The 15,951-nt window shown below is 41.5% G+C and overlaps 1 protein-coding gene across 11 annotated transcripts in view; it reads right to left on the bottom strand.

Annotated features, from left to right (window-relative positions):
- The window catches only part of APBB2 (amyloid beta precursor protein binding family B member 2), a 375,275-nt gene that overhangs the window by 121,981 nt on the left and 237,343 nt on the right, over positions 1 to 15,951 (bottom strand). For 8 of the 11 annotated variants that reach the window (XM_038533425.1, XM_038533422.1, XM_038533417.1 and 5 more), the window contains one exon: positions 486 to 694. In XM_038533425.1, the coding sequence (XP_038389353.1) occupies positions 486 to 694 (209 nt within the window). The remainder of the gene's footprint in view (positions 1 to 485; positions 695 to 15,951) is intronic. The other 3 variants (XM_038533419.1, XM_038533427.1, XM_038533421.1) reach the window with 1 other exon arrangement.

Raw genomic sequence — 15,951 nt, 5'->3', positions numbered from 1 at the left:
AAAAAAAGAAATTATGCACTTAAGGGCTCTCAAGGGTTATTCCTGCAGCCATCCCCTCCATGCAATCAAATGGACCCAAGGCTAATACGATATGCAGTAATTATCACACGTCTGGCCAAGAGATGTTTTTCCATGTGTAAATATTTTATGGAGCAGCACCATGCGAAGGCACCTGCAGAGTTAAGTATTGGTTCCATGAGCCCCAGGGAATCTTAACCACTTCTCATTAATCAGCCTCTCTTACTTTCTGCACCTAGAATGCTGTTTCAAGAGACCAAAAGCCACGAAAAAATGAGAACATCCCTGAACGATGGTTTTAACACTATTTACACTAAGAGGAAAGCATTTCTGAGGTTTCCGATGCAGCATGCATGATAATCAAAAAACTTACCTTGCTGACCTGTTGGGGCAGAAGCAACAAGTCTAAAGAGAAATGACAAGCAACATCCACTCTACTAAGCTGTTAAAAAGATACTCCATTTTACCTCGTGCTCTGGGGTGGGAGATGACGTTACAGAACTAAGGGACCCTTTCCTAGAACCGTGAAGATCTGCTGGGATGGAGACGGGGCGTTCCCACTGAGTCGTCCCTGTCGGTATGTGCCAATAATAGGTCCCCGCAATGTCGTTGATTCTCTTCCAGCCAGGTGGCAAATCTGGATCCGTCTGAAAGGAGTGATCACTCCATATATCTGCTGGGAAATGGAAAACAAGATTTTCTTAAAAGAGGAAACAATCACAGTGTTCCAATTTCAGCACTAATAGTTCGGAGAACCTCAGAGGCAGATATGCCCATAGTACTAATGAGAACTAGAGCCTTCCTGTGGACACAAAGTATGGTAAAGGGGACAATATGGAAAGAAGTGAGAGGACTGAAAAGAAGACTGACAATTGAGGATACAGATATAATGGACCATGGTCAAGTCATCTTACTGCTTCAAGAACCCTTTGGAACAAGCTAAAGCTTCATTAGCCAAAAATCAATGCCCCATGCAAAATTTGCAAGGTTACACACAAAATCTACTGACTCCTTTACAAATCAGTAAGCCTTACTGGTTGGCATCTTATACCATTCTCAGCAATGAGTGTAACTCTCATTTTCTTTAAATGCTTTCTGTAAGTGAATACTGTCTTTGTATCTTCCTTTTGCTTTCACAACTCCTCCCCTTTGATTGTAAACATCTACAGAGTAGCAATGCCTTTTATAATACTCTAGAATTCTAAATTGTACACAGAAGATTCCTAAGGAAGGCAGGCTAGAAAAGCCTTTGGAATTCAAGACTGATGCTAAAAGCCGGCTAGTAACCTAGTACATGAAGGAGGGTGGGTGTGGGATACAATAGGGAACGGTGGGGACTACGGCAGACTAGAAAGCAAGCGCAATGTCCGAAAGTATTCAATTAAAAATATAATAATGTTTTAAATACTGTGCTGGGGGCGGAGGGGAACAAAATACACGTCCTGGGCAATTTTAGCAATCCCTGGCCTGTATCAATATTTTATCAGTTTACTGGAAACTTACTTGCTTTGCAGAATCTCATTTTGGCCTTCTTGAAATTGAATATGAGATGAGGTGAAGTGCAAGAGAACAGAGGAGAGAGAAGTACAGCAGCACAGTGGGGGAGTCACAGGCAGCTGTATCAAGGTGCGTAGGTAGTAAAACTTAAGAAACTTGTGTTTCGATCTGGGGATCACTTTTCTTCTAAGCCTCAGGCCCTCTCCCATGGGGCCATTCACAGGAGGCGGGGGTGCTTCACAGCAATCCAAAAGAGAAGCACATGGGTCTTGCTCTGTGCAAATGTCACTGCATCACGTGGGCAGGCATCACTGCCACTGTCGCTCTTACAGCGGCAACAAGGAAAAAAGGAACCAAACAAAGAGGCTGATTAAGACGATGGGCACAGATGTGCATTCATGCGCGTGTTTGGCATCCCAGCATTCACTTTTCTCATTTAAATCTGCCAGAGGCAAACTGCCACTTGTTTCAAATTATGATGGAAATTTCCCCTTTCCCCCTACAGGAAATTAACCGTGATTAAATAATTTCAACTTACCCCAAATTTTCAGAAACAACTCGAAACAAACATGTATACAGTCCTTTGTCCTGTCTCCTTTTTAGGGGGTGGAAGGGTTGTTTTGTTTTTTGCATCTCAACTGGGACAGGAAAAATAAAATACATGGGTGTCTGGATTAAGATGGAGAAAATCCTACCAAGGGTTATTTCCTTGTCCCATTTTAGCGGTTTATAGAACCATGGTTTGTGACTTGAAAGGACCTAAAGAGGCTGCTAGTTACCATTTCTGAGGTTTTTGAGGTCTGAGGGCCTGAGTTTTATACATTTATCCTAGTTGTCTCCACAGCTGGGACGTGAGCATGAATGTAGATTACCACTATCAGAATATGGAATCATATCGGACTAAGGACAGAAACCAAGATCTCTGCTGAGATTTTGTTGGAATAAAAATTAAGAAGGGATTTATTCCACTTCTAAAAACTGATGTTGGTGATATGATTATGATGGAGGAAGTGAGGACAGCACACCTACAATATTACTAATAGCTCCAGAAACATTTATAGAATCGCTTCTGCATCATCCCACACTGGATTTCAAGGGATGTAAGTAAGCCCTGTGATGGCAGCCCTGTCTTGTATATCATCATATTCTAAACATCTAGCATGGCAAGTGTTCAATAACAATGAGTTGGATGGATGGTGGATTAATGGATGGATGGATGGATGGATGGATGGATGGATGGGAGGAAAGAATAAATAGAGAAGGAGGGAGAAATGAATGAATGAATGAAGTCTTTGAATGATGGAACTAGAACTTAGCAAAAGAAGAATTCTGAAGAAATCAGTTCCATGCAGTTTCACAAAACAGAACAATTTTACAACCCCCAGAAATAGCAATGTCTACTTCCCTTCGATGGCGCACGTGAACGTTCTTATGGATGAAAGGAAACATAATATGACAAACTGGAAAGAGTCCTGGGCTGGTGGCCAAGAGACTTTGAGTTGAGATTTGGGTTCTTTCTTTATTGAAAGGTTCCAAAGGGAATAGTAGGAAATATGCCTTCAGTCCCATTACAGTTCATTTTGTTAATCTAAATAGCTCCAACTTGCCTTGTTTTCCTACATAAAAATATGTACGCACTTAAACAAGTACTTTGAACCTTATTCAACAGGTCAGTGGTTTTCAACTGTTATGAATTTGGGAGGAAAAGAGTGGTGCAGGCAGGTGGAATTTCAGGCCCTTCTAGACCCTTCTAACCACAGCAGCACCATTTTTACGTCTCCAATACTGGTATTGTATGTATGATCTTCCCTGAAAACAAAGATCAAGTTGTTGTTATTGTTTAAAAGAAAATTTGAAACCACAGGTAAAGCAAAAATGCAGTGGGGCCCAGGCACCTAAATCTCAAGAAGCTGCTTCTGTCAAATGATTATTCAAAATACTCCAAAGCAGCTTAAATGGTTGCTCTCAAATGAGTACCAAAGTGCATATGGCATGAAGAAGGGCATGCAGACTCCGTCGATAGAGGAAGAATCTATAAACACCAGCTGATTAGAGGAGAAAGTTCCAACCTCTTTTGATTCTCAGAAAATCACTTAGTGAAGTTTTGCTGAAGTCAAAGGAGCTGATGTTGCAGAAATGAAATGATGTCTGATAGTTTCATGGCCCTTCTGATCCTCAGCAGTTTTCTCAAACTCAGTTGTCTGTCATGCACCTCTTCTGGATAGATCTGCCTAAAGTTCTCAAGTCATGGTATTCTCATTTTTCAGTGGGAATATACTAAAAGACCTCTGCCCTGGAGAATTCTCTTCTTTTTGGGTGAGTCAAAGATCCATTCAGCAGTATCTGGGCATCTCAGTGATTGAGCCTTTGGCTCAGGTCGTGACCCCCAGGGTCCTGGGATTGAGCACATCGGGCTCTGAGCCTGCTTCTCATTCTGCCTATGTCTCTGCCTCTCTCTCTGTGTCTCTCATGAATAAATAAATAAAATCTTAAAAAAAAAATCCATTCAGCACTGGACAGAAGGCGGCAAACCACAAGATTTCACCCCAGTTACCCAACCTCAGGATTGGAACTCAGGCCAATTGTTGGCTGGGTTACTTAAGGAAAGACTTACAGGAGAGTTAAAATGGAGAAATCTATAGAAAGCCTAATGAGTAGTTTTAAATACTCCAGTAAAACTATAAATGAGGGGAGTCAGCAAAGACTCTAAATATGGCATTATACAGTCTGGCATGGCAACCAAGTGTGAACTCTGTAGCGGGCCTTTGTATTTTGGCTCAGCCACTCATTGTCTGAATGATTTCCAACAAGTTATTCAATACCTTTGGGCTTTGGATGTTTATCTGTAAAATGGGGATTAAAACAGTATCTACTCTACATCACTGGGGAGTATGTAAAACACTCAGAACAAAGGTTGACATATAATAGGCATATTTGCCACATAAACGTTCACTGTTAAGGGCGCCTGGGTGGCTTAGTCAGTTGAGCATCTAACTTTTGATTTTGGCTCAGGTCATAATCTCAGGGTTGTGGGATCAAGCCTTAAATTGAGCTCTGTGCTCAGTGGGGAGTCTGCTTGAGATCTCTCTCTTCCTCTCTGCCCCTCCCCCTGCTAGCTCTTGCTCTCTCTCTAATAAATCAGTATTTAAAAAAAAATGTTCACTGTTATTGCTATTATCATTATATATCATAGGTATCTGAAGCCAACAACATGATAATATATTAAATTCACTAAACCCACCATAAGAAGTATTTTCATATGCCCAAAGGAAAATACTGACTACAGAATTTATGGGATTATGTAATCATCATGGTTCAAAGAATAAAGATAAAAGAAGATAATCTTATGGTGACTCTTCTTCTGGAGAGGAAGGTCCACCAGACTCCCTTAGCAGGGCTGGGATTTGAGGACCTGAGAGGGTCAGACAAGACCAGATTCCACCCACCATGCCTTGCGGTGCTGCTTCCCTGTCTGGCAGTGGTTCTGCTTCACCAATACTTTCTCTTTCTTCAAATGTTTGTCTCTCAATTAATGTGTAAGTAAAAAAATAAATATTTCATAATTAAAAAAAAACAGATTCACATCCTCTGTTGTCTCCTTTAAAGCAGATTTGTGTGGGATGCCTGGGTGGCATCAGCAGTTGAGCATCCACCTTCAGCTCAGAGCGTGGGTCCGGGGATCTAGTTCCGCACTGGGTTCCCTGTGAGGAGCCTGCTTCTCCCTCTGCTTATGTCTCTGCCTCTCTCTCTGTGTCTCTAAAGAATAGATAAATAAAATATTTTTTTAAAAATTAGATTTATGGGGTGCCTGGGTGGCTCAGTTGGTTAGCAGCTGCCTTTGGCTCAGGTCATGATCTCAGGGTCCTGGGATGGAGCCCTATGTTTGGCTACCTGCTCAGGAGGGAGGCTGCTTCTCCCCTTCCTTTTCCTCCTCCCTCCAACTCATATTCTCTCTCTCTCTCAAATAAATGAATAAAATATTTATATGTATATGTATAAATCTTTATATAATATTATATATAATCTCTAAAAATCTTTATATTTTTTACATGTGTATGTGTATATATATATGTGCGTATGTGTGTGTATATATCAGATGGGCTAAATTTGTCCTAGGTTTCTCTCAAACACAAACCAACCCCAAATAAAGTTGCCTTGTTTTTATATGATTCCTGAATATTTTCTTCCACTGTGGGTCTAGGGCTTTCATTACCAAAAAAAAAAAAAAAAGTTCCCTACTCATAAAGTAAAGCACATCTTCACAAACATTACCACGTTTAATGCTCACATCAATGCCAGCTAGAAGGTGGGGGTTGGGGGGTGTCCACAGCTACCCTATGAAGAACACAGTAAAGTTAACCCCTTTCTGAGGCTTAGGGAAGACAGCTATTTGGTTTGAAGCCAAGGGGAGAGACTATGTCCCCATGGATAAATGGATGCTACTGTTTCAGACAGCTGAGAAAAATCAGTATGGACAGCTTGGGGGAATTGGGAAAGTAAATACATAGTGATAAAAATGAAAGAACACAATGGCTGTAAGTCTGGGGCTTTGAGACCAGCCTGCTGGCCTGACCAAGGTCAAACAGCTACTAAGCAAGAGCCCTGAGTCCTGAACCACCTCTGTGCCTGGGTAAGTCCACAGGAGGATACTTGCAGTGTAGGCCTTACATAGGGCCCTCCCTATTCTGCTTTCAGTAATCTGGGGAACCATTGGCCCACATAGCTGCAGCCCCTCTCCATCAGAAGCCTCGGGCATGTTGCAAAGACCAAGACCCCTTGTCCCTCTTTCCCTCCCTACAGGATCTAGCACCTAATACGCTTTCCGATCTGTCATCACTGCATCTCCTTGAAGGCACTGTCCCAGGGTGACAGGACGGTTCAGCAGTAGGGACTGAAAGCCATAGGTGTCCTTTCAAAATGGACGTCCTTTCTGTGGCCCTTTGTTGTTTGTAGTTTTGTTCTGGAAGCAGGGCCTGGAAGTCAAGAGTATAAAAATAGCAAGGCTGAGAGCCCCAGAAAGTCCCTCTTGTACTGAGAGCCTCCTGGGCCAAGAGCAATACTTGGCGTGGGAACAAGGAGCCCATCTGTGAGCAGCAAAGACCCGCCCCTTCCAGCCACCTCAGGCGCCAGGGCCACAGGCCTGGTTCTGGCTCCATTTGGGCTCCGTCTTTCCGGGGACCCGCTTCCCACTCCCCTTCTCAGTGGAGCTGTATGTGAGGTAAGCCCACCTCTAATTATCCTCTCCTCTGGGCTCGCTTGCTGGAACCCAAGGGTCAAATGAAAACAAATCAGCATCTAGCAGCAGCTGGAAATTTCCTCTGCTTGCTCCAGAGGCCACAGGAAGGAGGAACAGATGAGCTGAGATTCTAAATTTGGCAAGGTCTGCAGCACAGAACACAAAAGGCTGCCCTCAGATCCTCAGGATGGCACTCACTCCCTTCCGTCAACGTTTGTGTACCCAGTGCCTTCCTTGTGCAAGGCATAGGGTGAGAGGCCACAAGGAAAGAGGAGATGGAGCAATTCATCCAACAAATATTTCCTGTCTACTCTGTGCCAAGCACTGTTTTAGGGCTAGGGATACGTGGGGTCATCAGATGGATCTCGTCCTACACCAGTGAACTGAAGCATTGGTTCTCAAGCATCAGAGTCACCTGGAGAGGGGCACCTGGGTGGTTCAGTGGTTGAGCATCTGCTTTTGACTCAGGTCATCATCCTGGGGTTCTGGGATTGAGTCCTTCATTGGACTCCCTGCAGGGAGTCTGCTTCTCCCTCTGCCTATGTCTCTGCCTCTCTCTGTGTCTCTCATGAATAAATAAATAAGATAAAGAAAGAAAAGAAAAGAAAAGAAAAGAAAAGAAAAGAAAAGAAAAGAAAGAAGAAAGAAAGAAAGAAAGAAAGAAAGAAAGAAAGAAAGAAAGAAAGAAAGAAAAAGAAAGAAAGAAAGAACAGAGTCGCTTGAAGAACGTGCTAGAAATGATCACTGGGAACCACCCCAGAGTTTCTGGCTCAGCAGGTCTGGGGTAGGGCCTAAGAATCTGCATTTCCAAAGATTCCCAGGTGATGGTGAGTCCATGCTGCTGGTTTGAGACCACTGATTTAGGAAAACAGAAAAGGTAGTAATTCTTTCCCATCAAACTCCATCTAAATACTGGTCCCACAAAATAAAAAATGTGAATGTATATGCATTTAGTCATTCATTCATCCATCCACTTATTCACTCACTGTGTATAGTGAAGGCCTTCTCTAAATGCCAAGCACTATTCTAGAAGCTGGGCATATGGTAATGAACCGATGGGTAATGCGATCAATCCTGTCTGGGAATGGGGTGGGCTATTTGGATAGGATGGTCTGGGAAGGTCTCTGAGGAGCAATGTATCCCTTAACTAAGCAGGGCCAGCCTTGTGAAAAGACAAGAGAACACCATCCCCGGCAGAAGGAATACAGCACAGAGCCCATGTGGCAGGAAAGAACTTGCCATGTCATTACAACCAAAAAGTCACTCGAGCGAGGGTTAAGTGGTCTAGGATAAGATTCAAGGCCACCAGGGCTAGGGATTTACCCTCTATGCAAAGGAACTCTTGAAGGTCTTGTGTGATCTGTGTTTTTCCAAAAGGGGGGCACCTGGGTGATTCAGTTGGTTAAGTGTTTGACTCTTGGTTTTAGCTCAGATCATGATCTCAGGGTTGTGAGACTGAGCCCCACATCAGGCTCCACGCCCAGGACAGATTCTTAAGATTCTCTCTATAACCTCCTTCAACCTCTCCCTCTCTTAAAAAAAATTTAAAAAATAAAATAAAATAAAATCAAGAGAGTTTTCCACACAATGCTTCCTTCTTGGAGAAGAAAAAACCCTTCCTTCCGAAGTCTTAGTTTCAGCCACTCCTAGCTAATCCCTTGAACAATATTATTCCTGAAAGAGCCAGGTTTAAAACTACAGGTTTCCCTCGCTATTTGAAAATAGATGAAACCTTTCATAAGCCAAAATGGCATAAAGCTAAGAGGTAATTACCACAATTTATTTGGGAACAAATTCTGAGGGTCCCTAGACCCAAAAAACAACCTCTCTTAGGCTTTTCTGATACCTCCGGACACATCTTGCTAACAGATGCACAAAATAAATCAAGATAAAGCACAGATGCTCATGGACACAGTTCAAAGCTATGGCAAATTGATGCTGAGTTGCTGAGTATAGTTCCCGGGAAAGGAGCTTGGTGGGGCCACTCTTGCTGCTGGGGGTGCACACTGCCTCTGTAACAGCTCGCTGCAAAACAAACACTGAACGCTATTTTCACCTTTTTAATTTTAATTTTAATTTTTATTTTTTTTCACTTTTTAAATAAAAGTGAAAATCTTCAATTTCTTTTGGTTAGCGCACACAGGTACTAACATAGGTGTTTTGAAAAAGCAAAGTGGCATAGCACAAACTTTTGAAAAGTGGAGGTCACCTGTACTTAAATTTTTAAAAAAGATTTTATTTATTTGAGAGAGGGAAAGAGAGAGAGCACGAACACAAGCAGGGGGAGGGGCAGAGGGAGAGGGAGAAGTAGACTCCCCATTGAGCAGGGAGCCCGATGAGATGTGGGGCTCAATCCCAGGACCCCGGGATCATGACCTGAGCCGAAGGCAGATGCTTAACGGACTGAGCCACCCAGGCGCTCACCTGTATTTGAATTTAACCTTAAGACTTTTTGATCACCTGGTGGTCTGCTTCCTGTGCCTCTCTCCTCTCTCTCTTACTACTTAGTCTCTCTTTTTTTTTTCTTCTGGACTCAGAACTTCCTTGTCAGAATAGAACAAGCAAGAGTCTTGGTTCCCTCCAGCTGCATCACCAAATTCTGGAGACAACAGCATGGAGCCAGGACTCTAGGATTAGACAATTTATTCCAGATTTGCTGGGGGTTCGAGGTAGCATACGGAGGCTACTCAGAATATGGTTTGAAACAGTCTTCAGTCAAAGTAACTGGAAAACAAGGACTATGGAAACTAGGGAATGAGCCCCAAAGTGTCCTAAATCTGTGAGCTCTCAGAAGTCTGACCTGCACGTCTACCAGGTTATGGGGGGGAGGGGTAATAGGGAGAAAGCTCGTCCCAAAGTTTCAGGGTCAGTTCTATTTCTTAATATTTATTTGTAAGGCATAATTGGGACCCTGAAATGACTATCACAGCCTTAGAAAAATTATACATTGTGCTCAATTTGCACTTTCCCGTGTGGCATTCTTCTAACAGTGACAATAAAATTCTTAATTTTTTTTTTTAAATTTATTTATGATAGTCACAGAGAGAGAGAGAGAGAGGCAGAGACATAGGCAGAGGGAGAAGCAGGCTCCATGCACCGGGAGCCTGACGTGGGATTCGATCCCGGGTCTCCAGGATCGCGCCCTGGGCCAAAGGCAGGCGCCAAACCGCTGCGCCACCCAGGGATCCCGACAATAAAATTCTTAACAATTTTAGGAACATTTGTTTCCTAATACTGTTTCCCTTGTTTTTCTTTTTAAATACTAATATTAAAGTTTTGGAGTGTCCTTGAAATAGGAAACTATTTGTAGCTGAGGATTTTTCTGTTAAAGATTCTCAAGTAAATATTCCAAGAACTCACTATTTAAATAGTCCTTAAATTTGGGCCTTATAACCTTACATGCTTTGTATATTTTTATCAAATATTTTGGTAGAAGATCAACACAAAGTTTCTTAATTTAAACTCACTGGAGACATAGTCCTTGCTGGGCTTAGTCTACTAAAATTGTTTCAGGGCCAGGTTACTATCACAGACAGGAGCTCTGGAGTCAGCCAGCAGCCTTGAATCTTGGCTCCAGTGGCTGGCTGGCCCGGGTGACTTGTGACAAATGGCTTCATTTCTAAAGGCCTGTCTGCTCACTATACAAAAAAGCCAATGACAGCGCCTACCCCATAGGGTTGATGTGGAACAAAGCACCTAGCACAAAGCTGGGCACATAGTAATCACTCAGTAAATGTTTGTTAATAGCTATTAATCACTTTGTTCAAATGTGGCTTTGGGGAAAAATATACTGCAATACAAAACATTTTTTGAAATGGCATGAACCACGGTTCATTGAAAACAAACTAGGATTTCCGAGTTTGCAGCAACCAAACGGGTTTCTACTAAAAAGACTGTTTTTCTTTAGTGGGGAAAACTAGGTGATAATCTTGGCCCCCCACATATCAATTTAGAAACAATGTATCACATGAGAACACACTGGTTTGAGTATGTGGCACCTCTTCAATTAGCATGTGGCTGTTTTACGTCATGTAGCTGAGCCCCTAAAGAAACAGAAATGAAATCAGAACCAAAGAGCTTGTTAAGCGTGCTTTATTAATTAAGACATCCTTGAAATTGCTTTTATTCTACCCCCTGTCCCCATGAAAGTATGTATGTAGGAACTGTGGGTGGAAGATAAAAGGAAACTATGCTTCTCTGTTCACAGACTGTTACCCAAAATCAAGACACAATATATGAATCAGGGACTCTGCAAAGACAAATTTAAAAACTAAAAGGCATAAGATATAAGTAGCTACAAATTTTCTGGAAAAAACAACAACTAACCCTGGTATTTGTAAATATCTACTCGTCTGTACAAATCTACAGATAACTGAGGTTAATCATATGACCTGACTAAAGACTATTTTAAATATCATCAGAATGTCTCACTCTAGGAACACCTGGGTAGCTCAGTGTTGAGCGTCGGCCTTTGGCTCAGGGGGTGACCCCGGGGTCCTGGGATCGAGTCCCATGTCAGGTTCCCCACAGGGAGCCTGCTTCCCCTCTGCCTATCTCTCTGCCTCTTTTTCTGTGTCTCTCATGAACAAATAAAATCTTAAAAAAAAAAGAAGCTATCATTCTAAATACCCAAACATACAATAGAACATGTACTTTTCTACAAGTTATGCAAGCGGATATTAAAATCTTAAGATGCTATGAAATATAATCTAAGAACATGATTTCCTTTTAAAATGTACAAAAAGCACAAAGTAGCATAATTTATAAATACTTCTGAGAAACCATAGGCTTAATGCTCCCCCAACCCCACCAAAAAAGACCTACAAATAAAAACTTGAAACTTGAGTGGAGATTAATATTTTGCTTTAAGTAAGACCATTTAAGTAACCTCAGTTTTATTTTTCCAAGAGCTGGGAAAAACATAAATTGAAACAACAAATCTCCTGGGGCTCCTGGGTCCCTCAGTCAGTTAAGTGTCTGCCTTCAGCTCAGGTCATGATCTCAGGGTCCTGGGATGGAGCCCCACTCAGTGGGGAGTCTGCTTCTTCTTCTTCTACCTCTGTCCCTCCCCCTGCTCATGCTCTTTCTCTTTCTCTCTCTCTCAAATAAACAAATATCTTTAAAAAAAAAAAATCTCCAAAATCCAGAAGTCTAAATAAAATAATGAATGGAGAATGAATATAGGTAGGCATTCTCTTGAAATCAGGAATTCTTTTGATAATTTTATTTATTTTTAATTTTTTTTAAGTTTATCTTTTTTTAGTAATCTCTACACCCAACACAGGGTTCAAACCCCCAACCCTGAGATCAGGAGTCACATACTCTTCCAACTAAGCCAGCCAGGTGCCCCAATTTTTGGATAATTTTTAAAAAGTAAAGATCACAACATATTTATATAAAATTGCTAGTCAGGTTTATTAGGTTTTTCTCCAGTTGTCTGAGTACACCACTCACCTACTGAATAGCAGCAATACATCTTACTCAACAGATGGGATTATTATGTTTGGCAAGAAGATCAGCAAATCAGACCTAATACCCTTTGCTTTAATGTTTGGGTATTTAGTGCTTACTCCTAACTACAGTGTTCTAGAAAGATCAGGACTATATGGAAATTAAGTAAAGGGTAACTGCACAACATTATTCAGAGAATGTATCCCACTGCCATATCCTCAGTCAACCCAACCACCCAACTTTCTGATTTGATTATTATTTTACAGTGAGCATTTGGAGAAGAGAAGACAAAAATACCACTGCTGGCATGAATCTTTCTTTGACTTCCAAACACTCAGACATATAGAATTACTACTGGCACCATACTCTTTCAAGGTAGACAGGTTTGAAAGTGTATTAAATAGAACCAATCTTTTCCCCATTATTTTGTCAGGATCTTCAGTGCGCCTCCTCAGGCAGATACACAGTAGCAATGATGACAAGGTGGAAGCTATTCCAAGGGTTGCCTTGACTAACCTCACGGTCATTATTTTTCTAAATGATGACATACCAGGACTTGACTTCTCATCTATGTTAAATGTTAGAGCAAAAGATGTTATTGAGAAACTAGGAATTAGGCACAGTATTCTACAACAAACTACAATTTGATCTTTTATCACTGCATTAAAAGAGTAAGGTCAATGGATGCCAGCTTTTCCAAAATCAAAATCGACCTATGGGAGCACACAGAACTATATTCCCTTAAGTTAAATGTATATATTTTGTTTCTTATACACGAACAAAAACATGTATTTCTAGAGCACTAAAGGACTTTCAAAGTGCTGTAACTAATCCAGACTCATTTGATGCCACAAAATCCTGCAATGCAGGCAGAAGAGATCTTATTCCCATTTTACAGATGAAGAAACAGAGTTCAACCATGTGAACTAACCTGATGAGGTTGGAAACCGGTTATTATTGACTGAAGAAATCTCTGTGTATTTTTGTTTGGGAATCATTCTATTTGTTAAGTGCATTTTTAAAGGTTAAGTACCCTTAAAAATATCAGCATAGAGGCGCCAGGGTGGCTCAGTGACTTAAGTGTCTGATTTCAGCTCAAGTCCTGATCTCAGAGTTGTGAGATCACACCCTGTATCAGAGTGCTGGCCATGCAGCCTGCTTAAGATTGTCGCTCCCTCCCTTCCCTCCCTCCCTCTGCCCTGACCCCATAGAAAAACATACATTAGCATAACTGAACTAATCTGCTCCATCTGCCATGGTGGTTATTGATCATATTTTAACATTTGATGTAAAATAGGATTTCTAGACTATGGCTGAGGTGGAGGAGTTCAGAGAAAAATGGTTTTCTGATATTATCTTTTAAAAACACAATTAAAAGGATCAGGGTGAAAGGATTGTTACTCCTCGAGATACTTATTTTCCACCTAAATCAAAAGAGAATTTGAAGCAGCTTTGTACATAAAAGATATAAATATATTTCAATCAATAAAATGAGAGGATAGAGCCAGGGAGTTGAGAAGAAATTTAATCTCTTGCTCCAAAAATTTACAAAGTGTTAGTTATCTAGTAAAAGTAGTTTATCAAAAAGAAACTTTTTCTTAAGCATCAAATCTTAGCACGCCAGAAACTGCACTGGAAGTAGAAAGGCAGCAAACTGATAATAAAAGTTTTACATTGCATCTCGGTGGTTTTATTCTGTAAATTTTTTTTTTTTTTTTTTTTTTTTATGATAGTCATACAGAGAGAGAGAGAGGCAGAGACACAGGCATAGACACAGGCAGAGGGAGAAGCAGGCTCCATGCACCGGGAGCCGACGTGGGATTCGATCCCGGGTCTCTAGGATCGCGCCCTGGGCCAAAGGCAGGCGCCAAACCGCTGTGCCACCCAGGAATCCCTGTAAATTTTGTTCTAAATTGTAATTGTGCTGTACTAGAGGTAACTAAATGTAAACTTTTTTTTTTTTAAATAATAAAGTTAAAGGGGCAAACCATTCTGTACTATTCATTTTGTCTGTGAGCAGCCTGGTGTCAGGGTCTTATAAATCTGGTACCTGTGGGAGACACCGAAAGTTGTCCATCAATATCCAGTGTCTTCTTCCAAAGCAATAAAAACTTCTGTTTGGATACCTTTCCCAGAATACATTTCCCAGCCTCCCTTGCAGCTAGGTGTGACCAGCCAGATTACATGCTAATCCTTGGGGTGTAAGTACAAGAACTGTATGGCAGTTTCCAAGAACCTTCTATAGAACAGCTGGCAGGCACATGTATTCTCGCTGTCTGGAAGAGATAAGCTGCCTTGGACCACAGGGATGCAGGCTATACCCCAGGGATAGAGGGGCAGTACTGCCAAGGAATTTGGGTTCTTGGGGTGGGTGAATTGCTCCTGTTAGGCTTCTATATGAAAGAGAAATAAATTTCTATTGTAATAAGCCACTGTTACTTGAGAGTCTTGCAATACTAGCAGTCGAAATTGATCCTAACTCATCTATATAACAGCGAGAAACTAAATTAACACCTAGGAAAGAAACAGCTTCTAGTAGATTAGTTTTGTAATCTCATATTCAATCCCAAAACTTTAGGCATCTGATTGGTAGGGTTAAGAAACCCAGGCTCCTGACTCCCAAACTCCCAAACTCTTTCTGAAACAGCAAATTGTTGGAGTGTAATTTCATTGGTTATTGCTCATTCATTTCCTACCACCCACCAAGCCAAGCATCTTAACCTCATATCTGACTTTTGTCAAAAATTACCAAATGCTGGAGAGTCTGGGAAACATCTGACTCTTGATTTCAGCTCAGGCATGATCTCAGGGTCCTGGGATTTGAGCCCTACCTCAGGTTCCGCACTCCATGGGAAGTCTGCTTGAGGATTCTCTCTTTCCCTCTGCCTATCACCCTGCTCATGTGCTCGCTCTCTCTCTCAAAGAGACAAATAAATCTTTAAAAAAAGAAACCAGGGCAGCCTGTGTGGCTGAGAGGTTTAGTGCCACCTTTGGCCCAGGGCCTGATCCTGGAGACCTGGGATCGAGTCCCACGTCGGGCTCCCTGCATGGAGCCTGCTTCTCAGAACCTCTGCCTGTGTCTCTGCCACCCGCACCCCCACCCCATGTCTCTCATGAATAAATAAGTAAAATCTTAAAAAAAAAAAAAAAGAAAAAGAAAAGAAAAAGAAGCCAAATGCAGAAACTGTGTTGGGCCTACTTTTTTACAAACCTCAAGAAGTATCTATAGGATGTACCAACCACAAGCAACATCAAACCATTTGTTCGATTCAAGTCTTTGATTTCTTTGATCTGTACCATGTTCCTCCCGATTCCCCTCCAAATCTAGGTCAGGAGAGAAAAGCAAAGATTCTCCAGTGGAAGAAAACAAAATGGCAAAACCAATTAGCTGTTCCACACCTGTGTGATAGCTTCATTTTTCTTTTCCAGCAATGAAAGAGTGATGATGTACAGAGCTTTGAGTTTTTCAAAGATGCTGAGGCTACTGGCAGAAAAGAGGCAGGGGTATTTGTGGATCCCATCTGCCAGGGATGCACGTGTAGAAAGTGTCATTTCTTTATGCTTCTCAAAATAGAATCTAGCATAAGACAATATTAGGTAATTGAGCCAAAATTCCAGGAAAGGACAAGTAAATGGAATAAAAATAATTATTCTCAAAAATCTCAAATAATAAGCAAGTGCTCAAAGTTTAGAAGGACTTCCTGCCTGTAAAGATTACGATATAGGACTATTTGTTTAAGCTGTGGGCC

Source organism: Canis lupus, chromosome 3, assembly GCF_011100685.1.
Source record: "Canis lupus familiaris isolate Mischka breed German Shepherd chromosome 3, alternate assembly UU_Cfam_GSD_1.0, whole genome shotgun sequence".
NCBI lineage: Eukaryota > Metazoa > Chordata > Mammalia > Carnivora > Canidae > Canis > Canis lupus.
The sequence above is the reverse complement of the archived record's forward strand: the minus strand, read 5'-3'. Positions and strand labels throughout refer to the sequence as shown.